The sequence below is a fragment of the Urocampus carinirostris genome, chromosome 8 (assembly GCF_059441175.1).
Source record: "Urocampus carinirostris isolate Australia breed hairy pipefish chromosome 8, RoL_Ucar_1.0, whole genome shotgun sequence".
Taxonomy (NCBI): domain Eukaryota; kingdom Metazoa; phylum Chordata; class Actinopteri; order Syngnathiformes; family Syngnathidae; genus Urocampus; species Urocampus carinirostris.
The window spans coordinates 20104183-20128507 of NC_142356.1; the positions used below are offsets into that span (position 1 = coordinate 20104183).

The 24325-nt window shown below is 40.0% G+C and overlaps 2 protein-coding genes and 1 long non-coding RNA gene across 3 annotated transcripts in view; 1 reads left to right on the plus strand and 2 right to left on the minus strand.

The window, feature by feature from the left end:
• The window catches only part of dnhd1 (dynein heavy chain domain 1), a 34493-nt gene extending 10929 nt beyond the window's left edge, over positions 1 to 23564 (minus strand). Inside the window, exons 1-33 of the mRNA XM_088342888.1 lie at positions 23424 to 23564; positions 19150 to 19538; positions 18862 to 19065; positions 17528 to 17650; positions 17243 to 17446; positions 16975 to 17085; positions 13903 to 14059; positions 13573 to 13827; positions 12687 to 12827; positions 12515 to 12623; positions 11849 to 12066; positions 11526 to 11769; positions 11068 to 11225; positions 10851 to 10976; positions 10484 to 10760; positions 10254 to 10378; positions 9969 to 10167; positions 9780 to 9871; positions 9456 to 9627; positions 9231 to 9356; positions 9040 to 9137; positions 5947 to 8953; positions 5780 to 5867; positions 5382 to 5541; positions 5015 to 5297; positions 3518 to 4934; positions 3330 to 3417; positions 3067 to 3178; positions 2801 to 2987; positions 2595 to 2697; positions 2372 to 2500; positions 2081 to 2272; positions 959 to 1378 (exon numbers count right to left, since the gene is read on the minus strand). Coding sequence (XP_088199014.1) covers positions 959 to 1378; positions 2081 to 2272; positions 2372 to 2500; positions 2595 to 2697; positions 2801 to 2987; positions 3067 to 3178; positions 3330 to 3417; positions 3518 to 4934; positions 5015 to 5297; positions 5382 to 5541; positions 5780 to 5867; positions 5947 to 8953; positions 9040 to 9137; positions 9231 to 9356; positions 9456 to 9627; positions 9780 to 9871; positions 9969 to 10167; positions 10254 to 10378; positions 10484 to 10760; positions 10851 to 10976; positions 11068 to 11225; positions 11526 to 11769; positions 11849 to 12066; positions 12515 to 12623; positions 12687 to 12827; positions 13573 to 13827; positions 13903 to 14059; positions 16975 to 17085; positions 17243 to 17446; positions 17528 to 17650; positions 18862 to 19065; positions 19150 to 19466 — 9642 coding nt within the window. The 5' untranslated portion in view covers positions 19467 to 19538; positions 23424 to 23564. The remainder of the gene's footprint in view (positions 1 to 958; positions 1379 to 2080; positions 2273 to 2371; positions 2501 to 2594; positions 2698 to 2800; positions 2988 to 3066; positions 3179 to 3329; positions 3418 to 3517; positions 4935 to 5014; positions 5298 to 5381; positions 5542 to 5779; positions 5868 to 5946; positions 8954 to 9039; positions 9138 to 9230; positions 9357 to 9455; positions 9628 to 9779; positions 9872 to 9968; positions 10168 to 10253; positions 10379 to 10483; positions 10761 to 10850; positions 10977 to 11067; positions 11226 to 11525; positions 11770 to 11848; positions 12067 to 12514; positions 12624 to 12686; positions 12828 to 13572; positions 13828 to 13902; positions 14060 to 16974; positions 17086 to 17242; positions 17447 to 17527; positions 17651 to 18861; positions 19066 to 19149; positions 19539 to 23423) is intronic.
• Positions 1 to 24325, minus strand: part of LOC148361155 (extracellular serine/threonine protein kinase FAM20C-like) — a 45404-nt gene that overhangs the window by 13031 nt on the left and 8048 nt on the right. The gene's annotated exons all lie outside the window — the stretch shown is intronic.
• Positions 23584 to 24325, plus strand: part of LOC148361157 (uncharacterized) — a 67256-nt gene continuing 66514 nt past the window's right edge. The window contains exon 1 of the long non-coding RNA XR_015851112.1: positions 23584 to 23759. This is a non-coding gene — a long non-coding RNA (uncharacterized LOC148361157). The remainder of the gene's footprint in view (positions 23760 to 24325) is intronic.

The window sequence follows — 24325 nt, forward strand, 5'->3', positions numbered from 1 at the left end:
TATTACGACCCTTCTGACTTGCTGTAGCCTCCTTATGTAGTGTCTTTTACAAATAAGAAAACCGTATACAAGCACATGGCAGACAAACAATTACCACAGCAGCAGTCTCAAAGCACAACATTGAAAATATATATCTATCAATCTACCATGGTCATATCCCTCAAGAGAATGACCGGCAGCAAGACAAACACATACAATAAAGACAAAAAAAGGCAAAAATTAGCAAAAAAACACACACAAAAATGTTTGGACCATGGCCAACCCAAAAGCCCAAACACCCAAACAAGTTAGGCACCTCTTTCACCTAAGTTTGTAATTCTTTCGTCCCTCCAGATGAAACGGGACACAATGAAAGCGGCCATGTCACTCGGGTCAGGGTGACACAACACACTCTTCTGTTCAACAGCAGGGCCCGACAGCTTTCACTGGTTTACCCCTGCCACATCATACAGGTGCCATGCCCATCCCTAAGAACGCGTCCAAACATCCCACTATCCTTTTACAACACCCCTCCACTCATTCCTAGTGGAGAGGTTTGAAAATATGGACCATCTTTTTTTAATATGCTTGCTTAAACACATTGTTTGTGCTTTTTGACTGCTTTAGTAGGATGTCTGTTTTTGTTGTATTCGGATACATTCTGAATGTAAAATGTTTGTTTGTGCTTTTTCAGTTTTTACAATGAATTACGTTTTGATGCGTCAAAAAAGGCTTAAACCACACTAAGGTTTCTTCAGTTTTTTTTAAGAAAGATGAAATCATGTTTTTATCTGCTAAGCTACCATAAAAAGCAAAAGCAGAATAGGGGATTGTTCTGAAATGGCCGAGACGCTTCAAATTGTCAGCAAGGCCCTGTTTAGGCCAAGGGCATGTAGAGTAAAAGAAGATGATAAACTCTTCCTCCAATTATATTTAAGAGTAGTGCTCAGATTCTATAATGGTCCATGTTCAACGTTACCTGAGCATCAGCCCTCCACACTGTTGTGTGCTTCAGCAACAATTCGACAGCATTCGCAGCTCTTCTTTCCCGGGACTCGGCCTCACGCAATAGCAACAGTTGCTCATCCAGCAATTTATTTTCGGGCTGCAGTTGGATGTAGAGGTCTTCAAGGCATAGTTTTATTCCCTTTATGCACTCATTGATCTGCTCAAGTTGTTCTAGTGCCCTGAGAAGCATTAAGTCCAGCTGCTTCCGCACCATCAGTTGGTATCTCTTCGAGCCGCAGTTGTTGACAGCAAGGATCCAGCGGCACAGAGTTTCACAGGCCTTGCTCACTTCGCGGATGCACTCAGGTACAAACAAGGGGTGTGTAATTAACTCACCCAGTTGTAGCATTTGTATGTCTGTTAGGCTGTAGAAATCAAATGTTTCCAGGCACTGTGTTGAAAAAAAAAGAAAGATTGGCAAGGGTTCGTCAGAGGAACCAAGCGGAGGTGAAATTACTTTAGGACTGACAGACTCTTTCCTGTTCCATAAATAGAAACTCATCTTTCTATTTTCTTACAATCTTAAAAAAACAACAACTTAGTACCGACTGTGTTTTCATCCATCAGTCATGAAGTGACAGAATGCCCACCTCAAAATGTAGGCCCAAACAGAGTGGCAATGAAATGATTACTGAAAAAAGTAAAAAAAAAAAAAAAGAAAAAAGAAAAAAAACATAATCAACTAAAAAGTGGGAATTGGGTTGGCCTGATAAAATGAGACATTGATATAAACAGAAGTGTGGAAAAAGTGCAAGAAAAACACGAACATATTTTTAAATTTCACACCTGTGCTAAACAGCATTAGTAGTGAAATACAATGCATATATGATGTCTTACACGTTTTCCCTGCATTTTATACGGGCCAATTTGGCACTATGCCAACCGTGACAATAAGGGGAGCAATTGGCTGAGATTAAGTGTTATTGCAATGGTAAGTTAAATGATTGTAGATTGTAAGTACTGATAATTTAAAAACAACTCTTGGGCTCTCAGAACCTTTGTTTGAAAACATCAAATTATCTTAATTCTATATGTGTTTTCAAATCTGACAAACTGTAAAAATCTATTTGTAATGAATGTTTTTGAAAGGTACCTTATACAAGTTGCATTGTCCGAAAAGTTTTTTTGAATTGCTCCATCCAGGTGGGCGGTCGAAGAGCAAAAGAACGGCATTCATTACGAGCACCACTCCATCAGGTGGATCTCTGTAGTGGCGCACCTCCTCAAGGTCTAATGGGTCCAGAATATGGAGCACATCGAGTGCTGCCTGGAAGAATGGCCGCAGCTGAAAAGCACAAATGGCAAAGATCAGTGTTTCTGAATACATTTATCAAAATGCATTATGTCATCAATGAAGTCATGAAAACGTATTTTATGTGTTTACCTCTTTCTCAGATTCAGCTATCCGATCTCGGAGGATTTGAATTTTTCTCTCCTGCTTAGCACGTTTCTGTTCAGCTTTCTCAAGCAAACTCTTTTGGTAATTTATAGCATCAAGTAGCACATCCACACGCTAAAAGGGAGTAAGAGAAGAGATGAATTATAATTCAGTTGAAAAATGTTACATGAATTAATTATGCAAGCGGTTTTTGTTAGATTATGTGTACCTGTTGTATCTCAGCAACAATTCCCTGCATTCTAATCAACTCATGTTTGTACATCATTGCTGTGTTATCCAAGGCATCCAAATGAGACAGACCAGTGTTAAGTCTATAGTAAATAATCACAGATCAAGTTGTATTTTGGTTTGGGGAACACAAACATAAAAAAACATTATTATGAACTTGCAAATTAGCATAGCAAGAAACAGTACCTCTTTGATCGGCTCTCCAATTCACTGAGCATAACTTTGCAGATGTAACCAAAGTGGGCAATAAAAGCCATGTATGTGTACGGGCTGAAAGGCTGCTCCGTTAAGAGGACCGAGGCGTACTGGTATGCAGACTGGTGGATTCCTGCCATTGCTTCAGGCAGGCCAACTTGTGAATTTTGCAATTTCACTAAATTCGAAGCAAGGGAACTACAGTTAACATGTCATCAATTACATTTTAAGGAAGTAATTATTTCAGTTTAAATTACAGTTATGATAAATGTCTTTCAGGCAGTGAGTGGCAACTTCTGCGAGAGACTGACTGAGCCATGGCTGGTACATCTCCACACAGCAGAGGCCCAACGCCTTGCCCATTTGTGCCTAAGGTAGATGACAAAGGATTCTACTATAAATGAAAACTTTAATAATAATTCATATTATGTTAGCAGTGTAGTGAAAGCAAAAAAAAAGACAGATCAGTATGTATGTTTGTGACAATTGGTATGATAGCTCACAAATTAGTAACACTAACCTTGTATTCAAGGTTTCCAATAGTTGTCGTTTCAACAGCAGGCATCAACATAAATACATGTACGTCTTTAAGATTTTGGCACAGGTACCTATGTCAAAATAATCCTTCACTGTTACAACAGTGTTATAAAGTTCAAATATTTTGAAGAAAATATAAACTAATAAGCTGACACAATACATTTCCCTTACCTGTCAAAAATCCAGCTGTCCAGGAGGAATCTTTCTGTTTTATATACAGCAGTCACCCTTGAAACCAGCTTGGCTAGCTCTTGGTCTGTGTAGAGCCCTGGGTAGGAACTTAAAGCCACCAGTAACTCCTCTCTGACAGAGGAGCTTATATTCTCATGGACCAGAATAATGGTATTCATTTCATAAACTCGAGTTCGATTCCCAGCTATTTTTAAAATTGTATGCAATTCACTTTCGTTACCGGCGTGTACCTCCATCAGGTGGCACCCTGAGACGCTGGCAGCTAAACGAACTGTGGTTTTGCGTCCTGTGCCGCTTCCTGAGGCCATTAGCAATCCATGACCACCAGGTATCAGCAGAGCCCTGAAAATATGCAACATCTGACACATCCTTTGCTTGTGAACAGTGTATTTGAATGGCAATCGGCTACAAGAGTCTTGTTTTTTATCGTATTTTACGTCGATGTGTGCTAATAGATTTTGTATTAGCACACAGAGATCTTGTGGCTGATAAGTGCAATGTTTGAATATGGTGAAACGATATCCAACAAGCTCTGGGCCATACGTAAGGCTAGTTATGGATTCCAACAAGTCCTGAAGAAACTTTCCTTGTTGTCTTGGGACTTTCAATTCGGGCAATCTGGCAGCAGTTGTTTCTTGTGGAGAACTTCTTGGTGAACATGTGGATGTCGGGACTAATTGTGCAATGAAATTAGTGGAGTTAGGAGAAATCAGGGCTTCGAGGTTAGATTCATCCCTCAATTGCACTCGAAAGTGTGCTAACGCTGTCCTGAAAATGAGTGATTTGAGTTTGGTGATTTCTTCTTCTGAGTTTATCCGATCACTAAAAGTACGCATGCATTCGTGTATCCAGAGATGCACTATGTTGAACTCCATGGCTAAATGGGCTTGAGGGATCGAGGAGGATTTAGACTTTATCTTCGGGTCAACTATCTCTGTCTTAGGAAGGACTGGTTGCCATAAGCACATCCCCTGAAACACTTTCTTCAAGTCATGGTGGGAAAATAAAAAAATGGGCCTTTGTCTTGTGGGCTGGATGTTGCTGCAAATCTCTTCATGCAATTTCACTGTCGCTTTGATGATACAATGCACCATGTCCACCACACTTTTGACGAATGGCACATCCCTAAGCCAGATTTTAAGATGAGGCGAATGAATAGAAAATAAAATATCCTCGGTTAAGCTTGGAAGTGCAAATATGGAGAATAAACGTGACAGTCTGGAAGATATGATACTCAAGTGGGGATTGTCCAGTTCAAAAACACAACAAGTAGCCAGGTAGGTGATGATACCTAAACTGAGCACCCTAAAGTGGTGAGAATCAAATGCAACAACCCCTCCTTTTGAAATACTTTGCCGCAGAGTCTCCAAGATTTTTGAAGTCTTCCCAGTCATATCTATTTTAATGAAAATGATAAAGTGATTAAACAAATATTGACCAGGATCGTTGTTTTGCATAGTGGTGTTTCATACTCACCGCAGGGTGTCTCATGCAAGTCATCCACATAAAGCACTAGGCCTGGTTGTTTCTTCATGACACCCTTGGTTTTTTGACAGCTCTTCTGGTAGCTAATTCCACACAGTAAATGACGCAGGTCTGTGGGACCCTGAATTGAACTAGCTGGTATTTTAATGTGTGGCTTATCAAAGCGCAGCATTGTGTTACAAACAGTGGATTTTCCTGAGCCTGGCTCTCCTGCAAGTAACACCGGTTGGATTGCATCTAACATAATGGAGAGCAGACAGGTATAATTCCAGTACTGTGGAAAGATGGTTATATTTCAGTAAAAGAACAGTAAAATCTCTATGGTATGTATTTTTCCTGTATAAATATAATACCAAACCTTGGGTGTAATGGACTTTGTTAATAATGTGTTGTTGAAGTATATCTTGTTGTCAATATCAAAGAAGAACTCAAACACAGTTCCATCTTGTGGAATGATAATTTTAGATCGACTATCACATAGTGCTTGGCGAGCAATAATGTCAAACTGTGGCCAAAGTCTGTTGAAATAAGAGGAACAGAATATGTAAGAAAGAAAATCAGTCATTTGTATTTGATAATATAAATATTTGTAAAGAGCCCTCACTTAGACCACAAATCCTAGGTCAATTCAAGTCATTTTTATTTGTATAGCCCTTAATCGCAAGAAGTCTCAAACAGCTGTACAGATTATAGACTACTTTTAATAATACAATAACAAAAGGGAAAGGGAGGGCAATGATAAGAATTATTACCTACCGAGGATGTAAATGCCCACCAAACCCCCAAATGTAAGCCAAGACAAAAATATCTTGATTAATATTTGAATCTTCTCCTGGAGGCAAATCTGGAAAAATCAAAAACAGTGCTAGCAAACGTGTCTAACCAACAATTACACATTTTGCAAAGTTTACAAGTAATTTTACCTTCTTTATCTATTTGTGATGAGTCTGCATTTGTTCTGTGTTTCCTGGAAAAATGTTGCAAAAGGGCATGCAGAATTCGAATGAAAGATGTGATTTCAGTCAGGCCGTAAGTTGAAGGTTGACCCTTTTTAGAAATATTGTTTTTGTTCAACAAACTGAGAGTGCTGGAGAAAAGATCCTCTGCTAGGTCAGTCCACATTTTTAGGGTGGCTTGATCTACAATGAACTCACGATTGAGGCGATCTGTTTCACTTTTCCACACGGATGTCCAAACATCAGTTCCGGTAAAATGAATAAGGCTGCAACGGGTCACTACAGAAGGGCTTGCATCACTTAAGTCGATGGTCTCTACAAGTAACTTGAAGTGTGATTCTGATGGTGTTAGAGTTTCACCAGATGGTATAGTTAAAAATTGGTTGTCAAGATCGCTCAGTGTGCACAAGTGATCTAGCCAGCAAGGTTTGCCGAGGGGGTCGCCATCCATTATCAACCATTTCACTGCTTTGGTCTCAGGAAATGGCTTCTCGTGCATGGATATATGTAATCTGGCCTTATGCCTCTCTGAATCCCTCAATGCCTTGGTTACAGCTCCATCTTGCCACCCGGTTGTATCACAGAACCCACCAAATAACTCCTCATGAGACATGGCATTTGGAAATAAGACAACAGTGTTGACAGTGTTCCAATTTGAATCAGAGAGCTCCAGTTCTGACTGGGAGTTAGCCCTTACCATTTTTTCATCTAATAAAGTTCCACCTGCTTTATTTGCAAGGCGACTGAGGCCTCCTGCCAGAGCACTATAACAGGTCGTTTTTCCACTTCCGGTCGGTCCAACAAGTATAATTGCATTAGAGAAACTCAATGTCTGGAACAGTGTAAGGGCTTGGCCAATAATGTCTGTGTTAGAGTGTAACAGGAGCTGATCTAATTCTTCCGACACTGCTTCTTCAAGTTTGTGGTTCGCTTCGTCCTGAGTGTATTGTAGAATAAAAGGAAGCTGACATGCTATAGGAAACAATTCTATGAAAATGGAGTTAAACTGTGAGAGTTTGTTGGATACAAACATAAATGGTGATAGAACTAAATGAATTGCCTTTATAACCGCTATTTCTTCCAACAATGCAGGAAAAAATGTTTTTTCTTGGTCCTCCATATATATTCCATGCTCATTTTCTGGAGATTTGAGAATAGTTTGTAACAGAAGAGATTCTCTTGCCTTACCAGAAAATCTCTCGTGTCCAACAATTTGTTTCAAGAGTTTCTCAGAGGTAAATGTGATATTTCTCAAAATTACAACGTAGCCACTTTTATTTTGTGTAATGAAGGCAGGCAGACAAAGTGAGTCTTTGCTGATGCTAATGAGGGACACCAGACGGTGACTAAAACTCTTTGCCTGTTTAAAACCGAATGAAGTCAGCATTACCTCCACAATGATCTTGTGATCGGGACGAGTAAATGCCACAGGTCTAGTTGAAAATCGCAGGCTTTGTGAAATCTCTGACGTGCATTTCTTTGATGAAATGAGAACACTTCCATAATTTGGGCTGGCAGAAATGCATATACCTGAAAATACCATGCTGCATTCTGGATCAAATACACTTGTACCAGCTGAGTCAGTCTTTTCCTGCTTTTTCTTCTTTTCTGACAAGTCAGAGAAGGATTGGTATATGTCCTCAAGCAGTTGTGCGAGTGATGCTTGAACACTTTGAGATAGCATGTCCACAGAGTCAAGCACTAACCAAGCCCCTGTCAAAAGAGAACCAAGGAGCCTCTTTTGAAAAGTATCAGCCAACATATTTGGAGAGCAATGTAGCATGACAAGAAGTCTCCCCAATGCCTTCCCTAAATGGACCACCGTTTCATTTTTTCCAGAACAACAAGGACCATTCACAAATCCACATCTGTAGCTCGTCAGAGCAAGGAGAATTCCCATTGTCACTCTATCTGTGCAGGGAGTCTGCACCATTGCCCAATCTCCTGGACCAAAATACTCATAACCATATGTTAGGTTATGTCCTAAAATGTCAACAAAACATTTTGGATTATCATATTCATTTGGACCTTGATCTGGTGAGGTTATATAATACTTGAATGAACTCAGCCACTCAAAGGATAATTCTGGCTGACATTGCACCTGCATTAGTTGAGCAATTTGCTGTGCATATTTCATTTTAAGGATAATTAAAGCTCGCAAGCAGGTCATTGAGTACTTTGAGAGTTGTGCATCACTTTCAGACCTTGCAACTTCATCCCTTATGATCCGGCAAAGGTTTTTCAGCTGTGCATTGTTCAATGCGCTAATCCTACTCAATGTGCTCGGCTCCTCAAAGGCTTGATAGAGCATACTGCACCAGACTATCTCTTCTGATACAAGAAGACACTGAAGAGGATATTTAGAAGTCATGTCTAGGACATGTGATACATTTCCATGTTTATGTAAAGGTTCTTGAATTGATGGTTGCAGTTGTTTCCGTTCATCAGCACACTGACTCAGGAGATGTTCTATGGTTAACTTGAGTCGTTCTTCAAACATACTAAACCAAATCAAAACATTGCTGTCCGGTTCCAATGGAGAAAAAAAGGTAATGCTCTCTTGAAGGGTCCCGAAAACTCCAATTACCCTGGTCTGTGTGTCATAAGTATCATGTATGTCCACCGCAACCGGAACTTTTTCTACTTCCAGCCACTGCACTCCTTCAAAAAATTTCCGTAGAAAGGGTAACAGAGAGGTCGGTGTTGGTTGCAAAGAAAACAGTTCACATAATTCCCTGTCACCTAAGAAGTAGAGTCTTGGAAACAGTTTACAGCGGGAATGAAGACGAAATGCCATCTGGTTGGAAATGGCGTTCATTGTTGAAAGTTCGTTTAGGAGACTGGTGCAAAGGTTTACACCGTGAGGGTTTTCAATCTCGGTTTTGGGACAAACAAGATTCAACACACTTGGGTGACTTGAGTTGTTATCCATCATACTCTTGAAACGCTCATCAACGGATTTGAATTCTGCCAACTTTGAAAAAAGAAAAGATTGTTTTCATTGAACGATGATTGCGCTCTAACAGCAAAAGTTTATCTCACAATGATGCTGACACATACCAAATCCCATCTTTGAACACCCAAAACTTTTTCTTGAAATATGTTGGTCAGGAAGATCCATTTTTGCTGATAGAGTTCATACAAGTGCAACAACATGTCTATGTGGAGAAAATGCAAAAGAGTTTTGAAACGTTCACCCCAAAAGTCATAAACAATTTTTTTCAGTACAACTAAACTAACAAAGTGCTTACCAAGCTCTTGTAGTAATTGCATCCACTCTTCTACTTGTAACCTAAAGTCAACACTGTGGCGTGACCTATGCATATTTGTCAGAGTCATCAAATCCTTTTCTATTTCAGAAAAGAGAAATTCTAGGCCTGATTGTAGTAAAGAAAAACACAGGATCAAAACAAACACAGAATAGGAGTAACCCTGTTCATTCTTTACTTGCAAAGTTATATAGATATACGTCTTACCAATGATTATTTTGGCATCAGAAGCAGAATGCTTTATGGATACCTGCAATTCAGTAAAATGGCAACAAGGACCTTTACAAGTATGCAACTGGAAAGCACAATGCATCCATGCCCTTTGAATTGATTGAAATTCCTGTTCCATGCAATTCTCCTTTTGTGCATCGCGGCATATCTGAAAAAGAATAAACTTTTGGTGAGTTTAAAGATTGAGGAAACCCAAATGTTGGACACAAATTCTAATTGATATTTACACAGAATGGTGTTTTTTATGCTTTGTTAAGCAATTTAACTATTACTACATTGTACCCACATCATGTTTCCTACCTTGTTAATGAGATCCTGGTGAAGGTCAAATGGCTGACCAATAAGCATGTCAAGAGTCGCATTCTTATCAGAGGCATGCCATAACCCAACACCTGTGACATGGAATATATATTTTTACATGATACACATTTTTATATAAATGGCATTGTGTGCTACAGAGCATATCAACTCTCTATCCAAGGTACTGGCCTTTGAAAAAAGTGCTCCGGTGTTTGGGTTTGATTGTCATGCTCTGAAACCTGGCCAAGATTTTCAGACGACAACTTAAATCATCAATAGTTTCTGAAGTATCCTGAAGCACTGCATCACCAGCAGGTATGATATTTGATAAGTTTTCAACTTGCTGCTGCCACTCGATGATTTGCCCTTGAGCTTCTGACAAGACGAGCTCCAGAAGGATAACATTTGAATTGATTTCTCAAAACCAAACTGAAATACACTGCTATCCAGTAATCATGGATAGGAAATCCTTACCTCAGTAAACAGGGACTTGTTCCATTCGTCTAAACATCGTCTGCAAAGAGCTGTGACCTCCCATAGCTCCTTACGGGCAGTAACCATAGGAATATCATTCAGATCAGTCAAGTCCACTGGATTTTCTAAAAATAAATTGTAGCATTTAGAGTATTGCAATTAGTTAGTTTACACATAATTATTAAAATCTTAAGAAAGCAAAATGAAAATATTGATTTTTTTTTTCTGACCTTCAAATATTTCACCAGTTTGAGAAAGCTGTTCCAGATTGGAGCTTGCAGTCTCCACACGTAGGCGCATGTATTTCAGTTCTGAGGCCAACTGTTCAGCATTTTGCCCTGGATCAAGAAATTGCCCTGAGGTAGCATTAGAGACAATGCTTCTTAAGTCAGAAGCCATCCATGGGAACATTGTGTAGAGTGCTGTTGCCACTGTGGGAAGACGGGATCGTAAGGTGCTATCTGCTTGCTTCAAGTGTGAATAATAGCAATCCCACATGTCCAAGACCTAAATGTAAAATGGTAAGAATAGTAGCAAAGCCGTACTGTGTGTGCACAATTCAAATGGAAAACATGTTTTGTTGAATATTTTATTTACCTTTCTTTCCAATCTGTGCTCGTGCATGGTCATTTCTCTATAATGAATACAAATACTATCCTGTAGAGAGTGATTGTAATCCAAACGTCTCTGCATATCTGACAACATGTTCAGAGACTTCCACACCTGAGAGCATATTTGACCAATAAATGACACTTGTTTTTTTTAAATTAGGTATAAAAAGAAAAAGAACCAAAATAAATTACTGTGACCATACCACATCTACATATCTTGGCAAATCATGCAAGTCCTTGGGTTCGATCATGAGAGTCATAAGGGCTTCCTCCAAATCATTCAAAAAGCTCTCTGAGCGTAGCTTCATTTCCTTTACTAACTCTTCCAGTATTTCAGTTTCAATTACATTCAACTGCTGTCCTACAGAGATTAAAATAAAAATGTTAAATATAATTTGTCAAAAAGTTACTTCCACTTAATAGTTGCTATATTTTGACGACCATAATTGCTTTATTGTGCAAAAATGCATTATATTGTTTTTAGTTGAAATATTTGTTCAACTTCTTGATAACCACCAATATAAAAAAATCATTCAAAAAATAAAAAATAAATAGAAAAAGGCCAACTGACCCTACAAATAAACAATAAATCCAAATAATAATTTGATAAACATTTAGAACTTATTCACTTAACAAACAAAAACTATGTCATTTGGAATACCTATATACTCCTTTAAGTCAGTGCAGTGGATAATAAACAGCTGGTTGGCGGTAGAGATGAATGAGGGTGCTGCTTGGATTTGGTCAATCCATCGTCGAAGCTTCCTAATTAGTTCCTGATACAGTAAAGCAGGTTGACCATTCAAGGTTTCTAAAGAGGCTGGACTCCATTGGCTGATGAATACATGGACATCCAGCAACCACAGGTAACATTTTAACAACTGTTGGATCTCCGAATCGGCTGCCTGTCCAAAAGTTAGAAAAGTCATTAAAAATAATCTATATGTTAATACTGGAGACTGAGACAAATGGAATTATTTTTACCTGTAGCAACTTAGTCTGTTCTCGGACGATATAAATTGCCACATCATTGATGGTAATATACCACAGAAGTTGCTCTTTGGATAAAGGATAGTATGAGCCCGGCATCCGGTGGTCCTCCACAGTCATCATCAATTTCCAATGCTGACGCTGTTCACTTATCCATTGACAACAGCTATAATATGTGAGTCCAGGCATGCCATCATTGTCCTTTATCTGACCTATGAAGGTCAGATATGATTAAACCAAAAAACGGAAAAAACTTGCATTAGTAAATATATATAAAAAAAGCTAATGTAGCATCAAGAGACGGCACACAGAAACCAAGGAGTTTACAACTGTAGCTTGAGTGATTGATGTAATTGATGTGCATGTCTATATCATATATTATGGTCGTTACTGATATCTGTCTGTATAATAGTGCAATTAAAGTTCAAATGTAAAATATGGATTGGTTCAAGAATCACTCAGATAGAGAATTTTAGATACAATTTCATAATTAGATATGAAATACTGGCAGTGCAGTTCTTGATAGTCCCCTGATTCTCAATATCAATTGCCTTTACCACTAGTGGTACAAAAATCACTGGCTAAAACGTAAATAAATTTAAATCTATTTTTTTTACTCTTATATCTATATGTAGTATCTGCATTTGAAAAATAACATACCTTGAGCAGCAACGACATCAGAATATGGAGTACAGTTAATGACGGATGTTTCATCTTGAGAATCAAGGGTGCTACTGACATCCAAGAAGAATCCACACGTGTCACACATCTACAAGAGTGATGACAATCATAGTTATGCATTTAATATAGCCTCAAATCACACATATATTACCTGGCATACGGAGTTGCCAGCAGTCATTAGCGCCTGAGTGAGGGCTTCTTGAAAGACCTGTAAAGGTGGGTCTAGCGTCAAGTTGCCAGAACTAAGTCGTAGGACCGTTTGGAAGAGGCAACCACTTTCAGAATACTCTCTCTGCAAATACAAAAAACACAATCTGGCAACATAGTGGCACCACAAAAGCTTATTTAATTAAACTGCAATGGTCCAAATGATTGTTTTTAGTAAAGGTAACCTCTAAGTTACTTTCTCTATGCCAGTGACATACATACATCCATTATGTGCACCACATATCCTCAGCAGGGTTGCGGGTGCTAGGGCCCATTCCAGCTGTCTTGGGGCAGTGGGCAGGGGACACCCTGAGCAGTTTGCCAGTCAGTCAAAGGGTTCATACAAAGACAGACAACTCACTTGCTCATTCACACCTAGGGATAAATTGGACCGGCCAATTAACCTGACATGCATGTATTTTGTAATGTGGGAGGAATTCGGAGTGCCTGAAGAAAACCCCACAAACACGGGGAGAACATACAATGTCCGCACAGGAAGGCTGGTAGCAATCACCTTAGTACTGTGCCGCGGACGCGCTAATCCCTCTGCTGCCGCCTCGCCCCAGTGACATAAAGTATAGTGACAATTAAAAATGATTCTACTAAATGACTAAATGACTTGATGGTGATGTTGTACTTGTTTCTTTATCTCATTTTGGTGAACTGAATTGCTTTCAGATGAGATTTTTTATTTATTAGTAAATATACCGTACTCTTTGACCTTTTTGTCAGTTATATACTCTGAAACGTTAATAATGTATAAATTGTTTAATAATGAAGAACAACTTATTTTAATTGACAATAGTTGCCAGGAAAAAACAAATCCTTACCTTCAGAACCTTGCTGAGGAACAAGGTGACATTTTGCTGTATGATGGTGACAAGGCTCTGCATGATGATGTGATTGATGAGGGCGGCAAAATTTCCCAGCTTTTGCACCACGCTCTCAGCATGTGCAACTTCCCTCTGCAGATCACTCAGGTGGGCCTGGTGCAAGTGCATGGGCTTGCAACAATGATGTGGCATCTGGGCATAGTGAAGGTGCTCCTGAAGTTCTTTGAGGACCTTGTAACTTTCCTCTTCTGCCTGGATGGATTTGTCTTTTTACTCAAACAATTTAAATTCTCAAAATACAGTTTATGTAAAACTTATCAGAACTACCTTTTTAAAGATGCCGTTGCGAAACTGCAATAGCTGCCTGAGATTGTTCATAAACTGTTTCGTATAGATCACCAAAATATTCTCAAACTCCAGCAGCGTGTATGTTTCTGACTCATCCAGCGGTAGCAAGGGGGTAACTTTCAGCTCTTCTATCCTTCTGTAGGAAAAAAAAGTCTCTTAGGGCCCGGTCACACAGCCGTTTGCATCTGTATCGCGGGTAAAATTTTGCGTTTTTTTTTTTTTGCCCGTGGTTGCCCGCGATGGAAAATGCGCAAAATTGGCCAATCCGCTGTTCATCGGTGGTATGCCCGCAAAACAGACGCCGGCGACTGTTCCGCTCCCTCATCGCGTCATTTCCGCGTCATTTCCGCGTGTGAACCACGGGTATAAAACCTGCCAAGCCGGTGTTATGCCGAGAAATGCATCCTTGCCGAGATTTGCATCCCCTCGCTACTACAACCACTTTTACCTCGTTTTATCTCACTTTTAGGGAATTTAATGGCGAACATATAACCAAAACCACTTCGTCTTGCATTTATTGGGAATGTAATACAACTTAAACCATTCCGTCTTTGTATTTGTTGTGAATGTAATCCAACGGTAATGCACGCCGTATACAAATCACTTTTGAGCAGGTAACATGTTTATTTTGCCTTTTTCTATTCAAATCACTCGTATTGAAACTGTTATGCACTCTACCATAAAGCTTATTTCTGCATAATAAGCTTTACGGTAGAGTGCATAACAGTTCTCAAAAGTGATTTATATACGGTGTGCATTACCGTTCGATTACGTTCACAACAAAAAAAAAGACGGAATGGTTTATGTTGTATTACATTCCCAACAAATGCAAGACGAAGTGGATTTGGTTATATGTTCGCCATTACATTCCCTAAAAGTGAGATAAAACGAGGTAAAAGTGGTTGTAGTAGCGAGGGGAAGCAAATCTCGGCAGGGATGCATTTCTCGGCATAACACCGGTCTGTAGATATCATAACCGCTCAAGACAGTCCCGTGAAGATCAAGATTTCAAGCTATGGCACCGAAGAAGCCAATATGTTATTATTGTAATAGTTTTTCATTTTTATTTTATCATCTTGTTATGAAATGAAAAGAAATGTCAAGAAATAAAAATGGATTAAGACGAGGTCACTACGGTGACGGGGATCCATGTTCACCCCTTGACGTCTCGAGCACAACTGACGTGTGCTCGGCAAATCGCGCTGTATATACGCGGAGAAAGGCGTTTGACCGTCACACGCGTAACACGCTAATTTCACGTAATAACACCGCGATACAGGCGCAGAACATGCTATGACCGTGCTCCACCCATGATTACCCGCTGAAATTTCGCGTCCTACCCACGTGTAACCACGCCCTGGTCGCGGCCAGAGCACGTTATTATGCAGAAATAAGCTTTATGGTAGAGTGCATAACAGTTTCAATACAAGTGATTTGAATAGAAAAAGGCAAAATAAACATGTTACCTGCTCGAAAGTGATTTGTATACGGCGTGCATTACCGTTAGATTACATTCACAACAATTACAAAGACAGAATGGTTTAAGTTGTATTACATTCCCAACAAATGCAAGACGAAGTGGTTTTGGTTATATGTTCGCCATTAAATTCCCTAAAAGTGATATAAAAGTGAGATAAAACAAGGTAAAAGTGGTTGTAGTAGCGAGGGGATGCAAATCTCGGCAAGGATGCATTTCTCGGCGTAACGCCGGCTCGGCAGCTTTTGTACCCGTGGTCCACACGAGAAAATGACGCGGAAATTACGCGATGAGGAAGCGGAACAGTCGCCGGCGTCTGTTTTGCGGGCATACCACCGATAACAGCGGGTTGGCCAATTTTGCGCATTTTCCATCGCGGGCAACCACGGACAAAAAAAAAAAAACGCAAAATTTTACCCGCAATACAGATGCAAACGGCTGTGTGACCGGGCCCAAAGAACGAGATAAAGTTAAACACTAGGTTCAGTGACACAATACACTTAGACACAATCCCATTACTCGCTCTTTCACCTACCCACTCCGTCTTGTTTATATTTCTCCTACCACTTCCTCTTCTGTAGTGAGGGCAAGGGAAAGATTTTCTTCAGGAAATGTGCTTCCTGGTAACCATGTCATTACTTGAGCTAAGTTTGTGGCCATGTAGTATGAGAAAAATGTTAATTTGTGTTTCCTTTTCATTTTACTCATTTTAAAATTGGAACCAGTTATAACAACGAACTGAAGTGTTGAGCTTGCAAAAGAAATGGAAGCCACAATATGGAGTTCTGCACCTCAATCTTATTTTTTCTCCATCTTCGCTGTAACTACCTTTGGTGTGCTTCTATGCTTTTACTTTTCCTGCAGCGCTCTCTATAGGAATTTACATTTCATTACACAACACAACATAAAAACATTTAATTGGCTCCCTCCCGCGATTGCTTCCAGCCAGTTGGTCACGTGAAGGAGGGTGACTAGCGAGAAGTTGGGCATTTTCGATTTGGTGTAAAAGGGTTTGTGTCCGGGCGGCACGGCAGCTGAGTGGTTAGCGCGTCCACAGAACAGTTCTGAGGTCATGGGTTCAAATCCAGCTACGAACCTTCCTGTGTGGAGTTTGCATGTTCTTCCCGTGCTTGCATGAGTTTCCTCCGGGCACTCCAGTTTCCTCTCACATTCCAAAAACATGCATGTCAGGTTAATTGGCTGTTCCAAATTGTCCCTAGGTGTGAATGAGCAAGTGAGTTGTCTGTTTCAGTGTGCCATGCGACTGATTGACAACCAGTTCAGGGTATCCCCTGCCCACTGCCCAATGACAGTTGGTATGGGCTCCAGCACCCCCGTCACCCTACTGAGGATCAGTGGTTTTGATAATGGATGGCTGAATGGGTTTGCCTCCCTCACTCTTCTACCTTCTTCTACCATTCGGAGAGGATTTGGATTTTCTAACCATCATCGGGAACCCACTTTGCTAGAGTAAGGAGTAAAATTCAAAGAGAAAGGCAGAGTAATGGGATTGAGCCTTAGTATGCAAAAAGGCCTTACACTTCAGGTGACCTAAAACAAAAATTGAAACTGACCTGGATAAAAGAAGGAGTCCATTTCTATACTGAACAATATTTGGTAGTAGGAGGGCCTGTACCTTATTGAGCCTTCGCTTGTAAACAATCTCTCGCACATTTTTATACCACCTTGTAGAAAGTAACACACCAACAAGAGAGGGATAAGGCAAGTTTGCATACATGCACTGGAAGAAATATTTGTTATTCTTTTATAACACGCATAACAGTTGAGTGTGCCTAATAAGAGTCTCAATAGTGCTGTTTTCATGTAAATCTGTGCACTTACAAAGTAACCGCATTTCGTAGAATGAAATCCCTAAAAAAGGGAATTGCCTGCAAAGCTGTCCACAGCACCGACTCCCGGTGCCACTCTTTTAAAGAAATTACCCCTCCATAACCCTTCTGTGTGACATGCAGCACTGTGTTGGGGGTGAATACATAGTGTTCCAATCCAGCCTCGCTGACTGGCACGACTTGCAAGTCATAAGGCCTTGAGTTGAGGACAATAATAGAAACTTTTATTGTTGCACTGTTGTGCATGACCTGTTGGAGCTGGAAAGCCAAGTCGTACCTGTACAAGTCCCCGTCTTGTTCTTTTAGGTAAAACACCTTGAGTTCGCCAACATCACTTTGCTTAATGAACAACTGAACTATTTCTAGACCAGTAATGGGAACTTTTTCAACAAAAGAAGCCCTGCAAAAAAAGTGTGTTCATATTAGTAGAAAAGTTTTTTTTTAGTGTAAATAGAATGTACCGGTATGTATTTGACGGAATGCGCAAACAAATAAACACTGTGAGTTCAAATATCAATTGCCTTTAAAACCTTGACTTATAAATACCAACTACTAACAGGTTACTAGTGGTTTGTTTAGTATTTTGAAAAATCTGGCAAAATGTCAATATTATTAGGTTTTTTAAATCATGAAAAAGTGTATATAGGTATTTTTCAAGACGAATGAAGGGACAAATATAGTTTAGATTATACAATTAGGGTACCTCTGTGTTGCAGTTTCATCGCCTGAGGTAACAGGGATGTCAATGCTAGATAGCAAGGGTTTTTTCTTTGGATTTTCTTTCAATTCTCTCTCTATTGCGCCTTTCTGTGATCCTGCCGGATGAAGGCTTCCAGGAGAAACAGCCGGAACAATGGCGGGTAGATTGAACAGCTCCTTGTTTATGACAGTTGAATTTTTCGCTGTAGAACTAGAACATTAACAATGGAGTATCGGAGATCATACAAAGCAACAATACCCAACTTGTATCGTCTTATATTGTGATTTTTACATAAATTCTGCTGATTATCAAATTAAAATCACAGTAAAAAACCATACAGAGATGATTATTTCACCTCATCACCAAATTTAAAAATACGTCAAAAAATTTGAGCTTGTTTGGTATAATCAAACATCAGTGAATACACGGGTTGGTTCTACATTTTGCCATAGGGTAGAACCGTGTAAAATATATTCTGCAACTTTCTATACAACATTGACATTCAATGATCCACATTTTTTGTGATGTGTAAAAAACAATATCCAACAACACATGTTGATCTCTCACAGCTTACAGTTGTGGTTGAGAATATAATGTTAGGGTTTCTCCAAAGAACTTACTAAGCCTGGTAGTGAGGGTGGGAAGAACTGGGAATGAAATTAGACCTCTACAAAAATTGGACAGCAATGAGTGAATATTGGATGTCAGTTTATGATTTGTAATTAAGTGGAATGGTTCTTAAACCCCCTTTATTTTTGGGTTAAAAAGAAGGTGGCGTTATCAATGGGAGGTTGGACAGCAGTTGGAACTTGCTATTCATTTATTGCCTTGTGAGGGAGAACAAATATCTGGTGTCCCACCAGGCTTATAAAGCACTGGAAGAAACCCTGTTTTTATCATTGCGCTCATACCTCTGTGCCACTTCACCATTACTCTGAACAGGGATGTCGGTGCATAATCCAGAGGCCTCCATAGGAGGTTGGTCTGTCCCTTTTGGGTCTGAAAATTGAACTTGAGCTGTGGCACTAGCACTTTCAGTGGACACAATCGGAACAATAGCAGGGAGATTAAATAAGTTCCTAATGGTGGGTCTGGGTTCATCTTTATCCAGAAAACTATAACAAAATAAAATAAAAAGAAGATTATTCAAGACAATTCCATGTGAATTAAAAATCGAGGAAGGCAGATGTGTTTGTTACCTCTTTGCATCTCCATAAGGTAGGCTCTTGGCTGCACCAAATACTCCTGACATTAGTCTTTCTTTCCATTTTGATTCTGTCACGATTTTTACTGATCCAGCTTGAGCAACAGGAACATGGGTGACAGAAGTGTCTGGAGCATTAACTATGACTGAGGGATCAAAGAGGCTTCTCCGCAGCGAGGAAGCAGAGGTAGAATATGGCACGGGCCATACAGGAGGCAAAGTGGACTGGCTGTTGCGGACCGCAGAGGGTTCCTTTTTCTTTGGCTTAGTGTTTGGCTTCCCACGGTCTGTTGATCTTTTCAGAGGCTCCATTGTAGGACTCTCCCTGTGAAGTGGAAGGTAACATGCTGCGCCAATATCTTCAGGAAAGCTCACCGTCAGTGTCTGGACACATTTTTCCTTGGTTTTATGAAGAAAGGACACTTTTATGGAAAGCTCAAGTGCTACTCTGGAAAGTGGCAGCAAGAAAGTGTAATTCACAAAATATCCATCCATCAATTGTCTGCACTGTTTATCCTCGCTAGTTCTATATGCTTGCAACCAAGGTTTGGGAGTAACCGAACACATGTAACAGCATTACATAATTAGGATAAAAAGAAATATGTATTACGTCACAGTTACAGAAGAAAATTACAAGTACATAAAATATATTTGAAATAAGGATTACTTTACAGAATAACAATTCATTTAAAAGTATATCTATTAGCAAATTAGAGGAGTAGGAGTAATCCAAAAGTAATCAAGTTGAATTACTGAAATAATATGGGATAATGTTACTGATTACATTTGTAACAGGTAAATAGTAACTGTATCGGACTACATGTGTACAGTAATCCTTCCAACCCCGCTTACAACAGTTCTATTTTGTCCTTACCAACCGCAAGGGGCAGTGCTTCAAACACGGAATTTCAACTTTGCACATGCACAGTTCGAGAAATACCTACCAAAAATTTTCACTTTATCGCATCTGTGTCATTAGAATGTCTTTAAAGTCCAGTCTCAACACAAGAGTGGCACCTTTTTTGTTCTTCTTACATGGCAGGTGCACCGCTTGAAGGAATCTGTGTTTTTGCTGCCCTTATCAGGCTTTGTGACTTTTTTTGTCGAAGGTGCTTTTTTTTCGCCCTCCTAGAAGGCCCCCCGTTGCATCTTTCTTCTTGCTTGCCTTTGCCTGCCTGGGTTGGCGAGTGTGGCCTTTTTTGTTTTTTTCGCCGCGTGATGCGGTTGATTTGATTTTATCCGGCCAGCTTCCAGTTAGCATCAGGGCTAGCCTGGCTGGATGTGTCCTAGGGCAGCCTTGCGTATTGCCATGGCCGCTGCCGACGTTTGCAGGCTCACAGTAAGACGGCTTTCTCAGCACATGTTTTTTAATTGGGATTGAGGATTTGAGGTTGGCCGTCGGATGCTTTTCCCGGCGGCAGCTGTCGTTGGTCTGCCAGGACTCTGGACCCTTGGGTGGTCTCCATCTTGACCCTCAGTCCGACGCTGGCGCCTTGTCTCCGGTCTGGTCAGGGAAACTTCCATTGCTGACCGGGTGAAGGCCTTGACTTTGGACCGGGAGCTCTCCAACCTCCTGGTGATGGAAGCCATCGAGCCGGTGGATTAGTCAGCGCATACCCCTGGATTCTACTCGACCAACTTACTTGTGCTGTATAAGACCGTTAGCTTCCGAACAGCCTGGACCTGAGGGGGCTCAACGAGTACCTAAAGGATATGCCATTCCGCATGTCGACAACACCAGAGATTTTGCGTGTAGTCGCCCAGGAAGAGTGTTTCGCTCAGACTGCTGATAGAGCACATCAATGTGCTGGAGCTGCGTGAGGTGCACCTAGCTCTCATGCATTTTCTCCCGTACTTGTTAGGGATGCGCGTGCTTGTACGTTCGGACAACACGTGAACCAGCAGGGTGAAACCTGGGCTGCCCAACTGCTGCTGCAAGCCGACAGTTCTGCCCAACTGCTGCTGCAAGCCGACAGTTCTGCCCAACTGCTGCTGCAAGCCGACAGTCTCCTCAAGTGGGCTGTTCCCCGCCTGGCCAGTCTGCGGTCTGAGTACCTGCCGGGCGGTTTGAATCATCTGGCAGATTGCCTTTCTGCCGGCGTTTCCGGCCGGGCGAGTGGCACCTTCACCCGGGCGTGTTAAGTCTGGTCTGGCGGCTTTTGGCATGGCTGGCGCGGACTTTTTTGCCTCCAAGGAGACGACCCACTGTGCACTGTGGTTCTCGCTTGTGGTGGTGGGCAGTCCTTTGGACCAAGATGCAATGGCGCTCCCTTGGCCGGCGTGTCTCCTGTATGCCTTTCCACCGCTTACTCATTTGCACCCCCTCCTAAAGGATTCTTAATTTCCTCATGCTTAGGTTTTTGAGTTTTTCCTTGCCCTCATGTAGGTTGTAGATCAGGGAATGGTCAGTAGTCCGTAGAGTCCTTTGAGACTTAAGTGCTACACAAATGAACATGACTTGGTTTGACACTCATCTGGTTGGCGCTCCACAGGGTTCTTCAGGGGAAGGTGAAATTCCGTGCGTGAAGCACCACTTCTGGCAGTCGTACAAGTTATACATTCGTAACTTTCGATTTAAACCGGAACCGTGAGACAATGCTGAGAGAAGCACAAGAGGAAAATGAGCCACACTGGCATGCATTTTAAAATATGTCCACAAGATTTCACCAAGGCAAATTGCAGCTCCAAACCACCTACTGTAGCTGTACATACTGACTACCATTTATCAACCATAGAACATGAGAAAAACATTGAGGAAACAACCGTCACAATGTTATTTTACTTAAAATAGAAGAGACTGACGCGCTTTATAGGGCAACATATGCTTCTAATCCCCAGTGATCGTAAAATATCAGTCATCACCTGAATTAAAAAATATAAAACTAAAAAATAGGTGTCTTTGCTTTAGCTTCTTACAATAATAGATCCAACACCAAAGTTTTCAAATTCAGGTCAGCATTTAAATTCAAAAAATTAAAGCAGAAAAAGTACTTTAAATCATCAAATCAATCATCTCATCAATAATTTAAAATTTTACACTTAAATTAGTGTAATTGTGCTGTTTTAGTCACTTTCCAGTTTGCATGTGTTTCCCTGAGGTAAAAAAACTGCAGTGAAAATGAATTAAATTGCTGTTTTGTTTAATTTCCCCTTTTTTTAAGAAATGCACAGTTAATTAAAACTACAAGACCCTAAATCTTAGTAAAAGAAAAAAACTCAAAGATCGTTTTGTAATTAAATCTTACAGCCCTGCATCATTATCGCAATTTAATTGTGAGCCTCCAAAAGTTCCCCAGCCCTACAGCTAGGGTACTTTTTATGTCATTGATGTACTAGTCCGACCTCTAAGCTGAAATGAGTTTGACAACCCTAGGGTAGAAAAACAATCCTAATGTTTAACAAATAATGTAATGAAAAGCGAAAATGCATTCTAGAATTAAAATAAGGGGTTTTAAATACACTTTGACCAAAAGCTGTATTGTTTAGCAGTAACAGAACAGGAATGTTTTATTTATCAAGTAGTAATTCACAGTTTTTTGGGTTGTTATTTTTGTTAAGTCCTCCTTACAACAGTTAAGTAATACTTTGGCAAAAGTACTATTTAATATCAGGACACACACTTATTCTTAAGTATAGGTTTTCTCATTCCGCAGGTTTGAGAGTGTTCTCCATTCGGGCCCCTGTGCTGTGGAATGCTCTTCCCCCTGAGATTCGATCTGCAACCTCAGTGGAAATGTTTAAATCTAAGCTTAAAACACACTTCTATTCTATAGCATATGAATAACCTATATTTTATGTTGACAATATTTGTGTATTAGTTGCCCTCATGTAGGTTTCAGATCAGGTGATGGTGTTATAATAGTCTGTGCTTTGCAATAATCTGTAGTCTGTGCAGCCCTTTGAGACACTTTGTGTTTAAGGGCTTTACAAATAAACATTACTTGACTTATTAGATTGCAACTTTGGGCAACTGTATTATTGTCTTGGCGAATCTTGGGGAAAGTTCACTTAGTTTTTTATAAGAAGCTTGGATATGTTTAATTTACAGTTGAAATGAAGCAATGATTTACTAACCACTGATTTGTTAAGTAAAAAGGAAAGAGAATGGTGCTAAATTAACTTGAAACATTAGACTTGGTCAATACTTGAAGAAGTTAATTCTTATAAAGTTAAACTGGTTTCTTCGCTAGCTCGGTAAGCTAGCGAACATCGATGACGTCAATACCTGATTAAACAAATGATTGTATAAAAGAAAAAAACGGAACTTACACTTTGGAGACCTCTTCAATGGAACAGTGGCTCTTTGGCAGTCACGTAGGAGCACATATTGGAAGAATTCGTTGTTCCTGTGTTTTATAACGTCACAAAAGCTGTCCGCGGTGCAAGGAGTTGAAATCCTTTATTTTTACCTGCACATGGTTACTACGGCAACACGCACACGTCGAAATTCCGGATCTTTTAGCTCGACCTTGAACTTAACTGTGGAGTGACGAGTCAACTTTATCTTTGTTAAAACCCTTTTTTACACTTCCAATTCCAATCATTCTCGCACTTAAAATGAGTCTTAATTCTGTAGAAAGGCTGACGAGGACACAATAAAGCAAAGTAAGTAAATTAGCTGCAACTGTTGTGCTATAATTTCAGTCAGTATAGACAATCGTATAAATGTGATTCCTTTCATAAGCTTCTACATTGTAGTTTTCTTTTTTGGTCTCAAAATTATTTTCTTTCAAAAGTCTTTCAATTTTGTCCAAACAATCTAATTCCAAATAAGAGCAGTCAATTTTCATGTTACTCATGCATTGCAGAAGAGTCACCTATTGATTAAATGGTACAGTATGTAACATAAAACTAAAACATAACGTATGTCCTAATTATTTTTTTAAATATATAGCAAATAGAATATTAACATATTTTCAGTGGTTAACTTGACCTCAACTTTCATTTTAAATGAAAATCGGTTTGGCAGGGAAGTAAAATGTTTAGTTTGAAAGTTCTACGCATTTTCGTTCAAGTTGAATTTAGATGTCTTATGTGTCCAAATAATAGTGAAAATTTCTGGTAGGTATTTCTCGAACTGTGCATGTTAGATTACTTATTTATTGTAGAAAAATATGGGACGGAAAACAAATGTTTTTCGCCCCCAATAAGAAGGTCGGCGCCTTGCATGG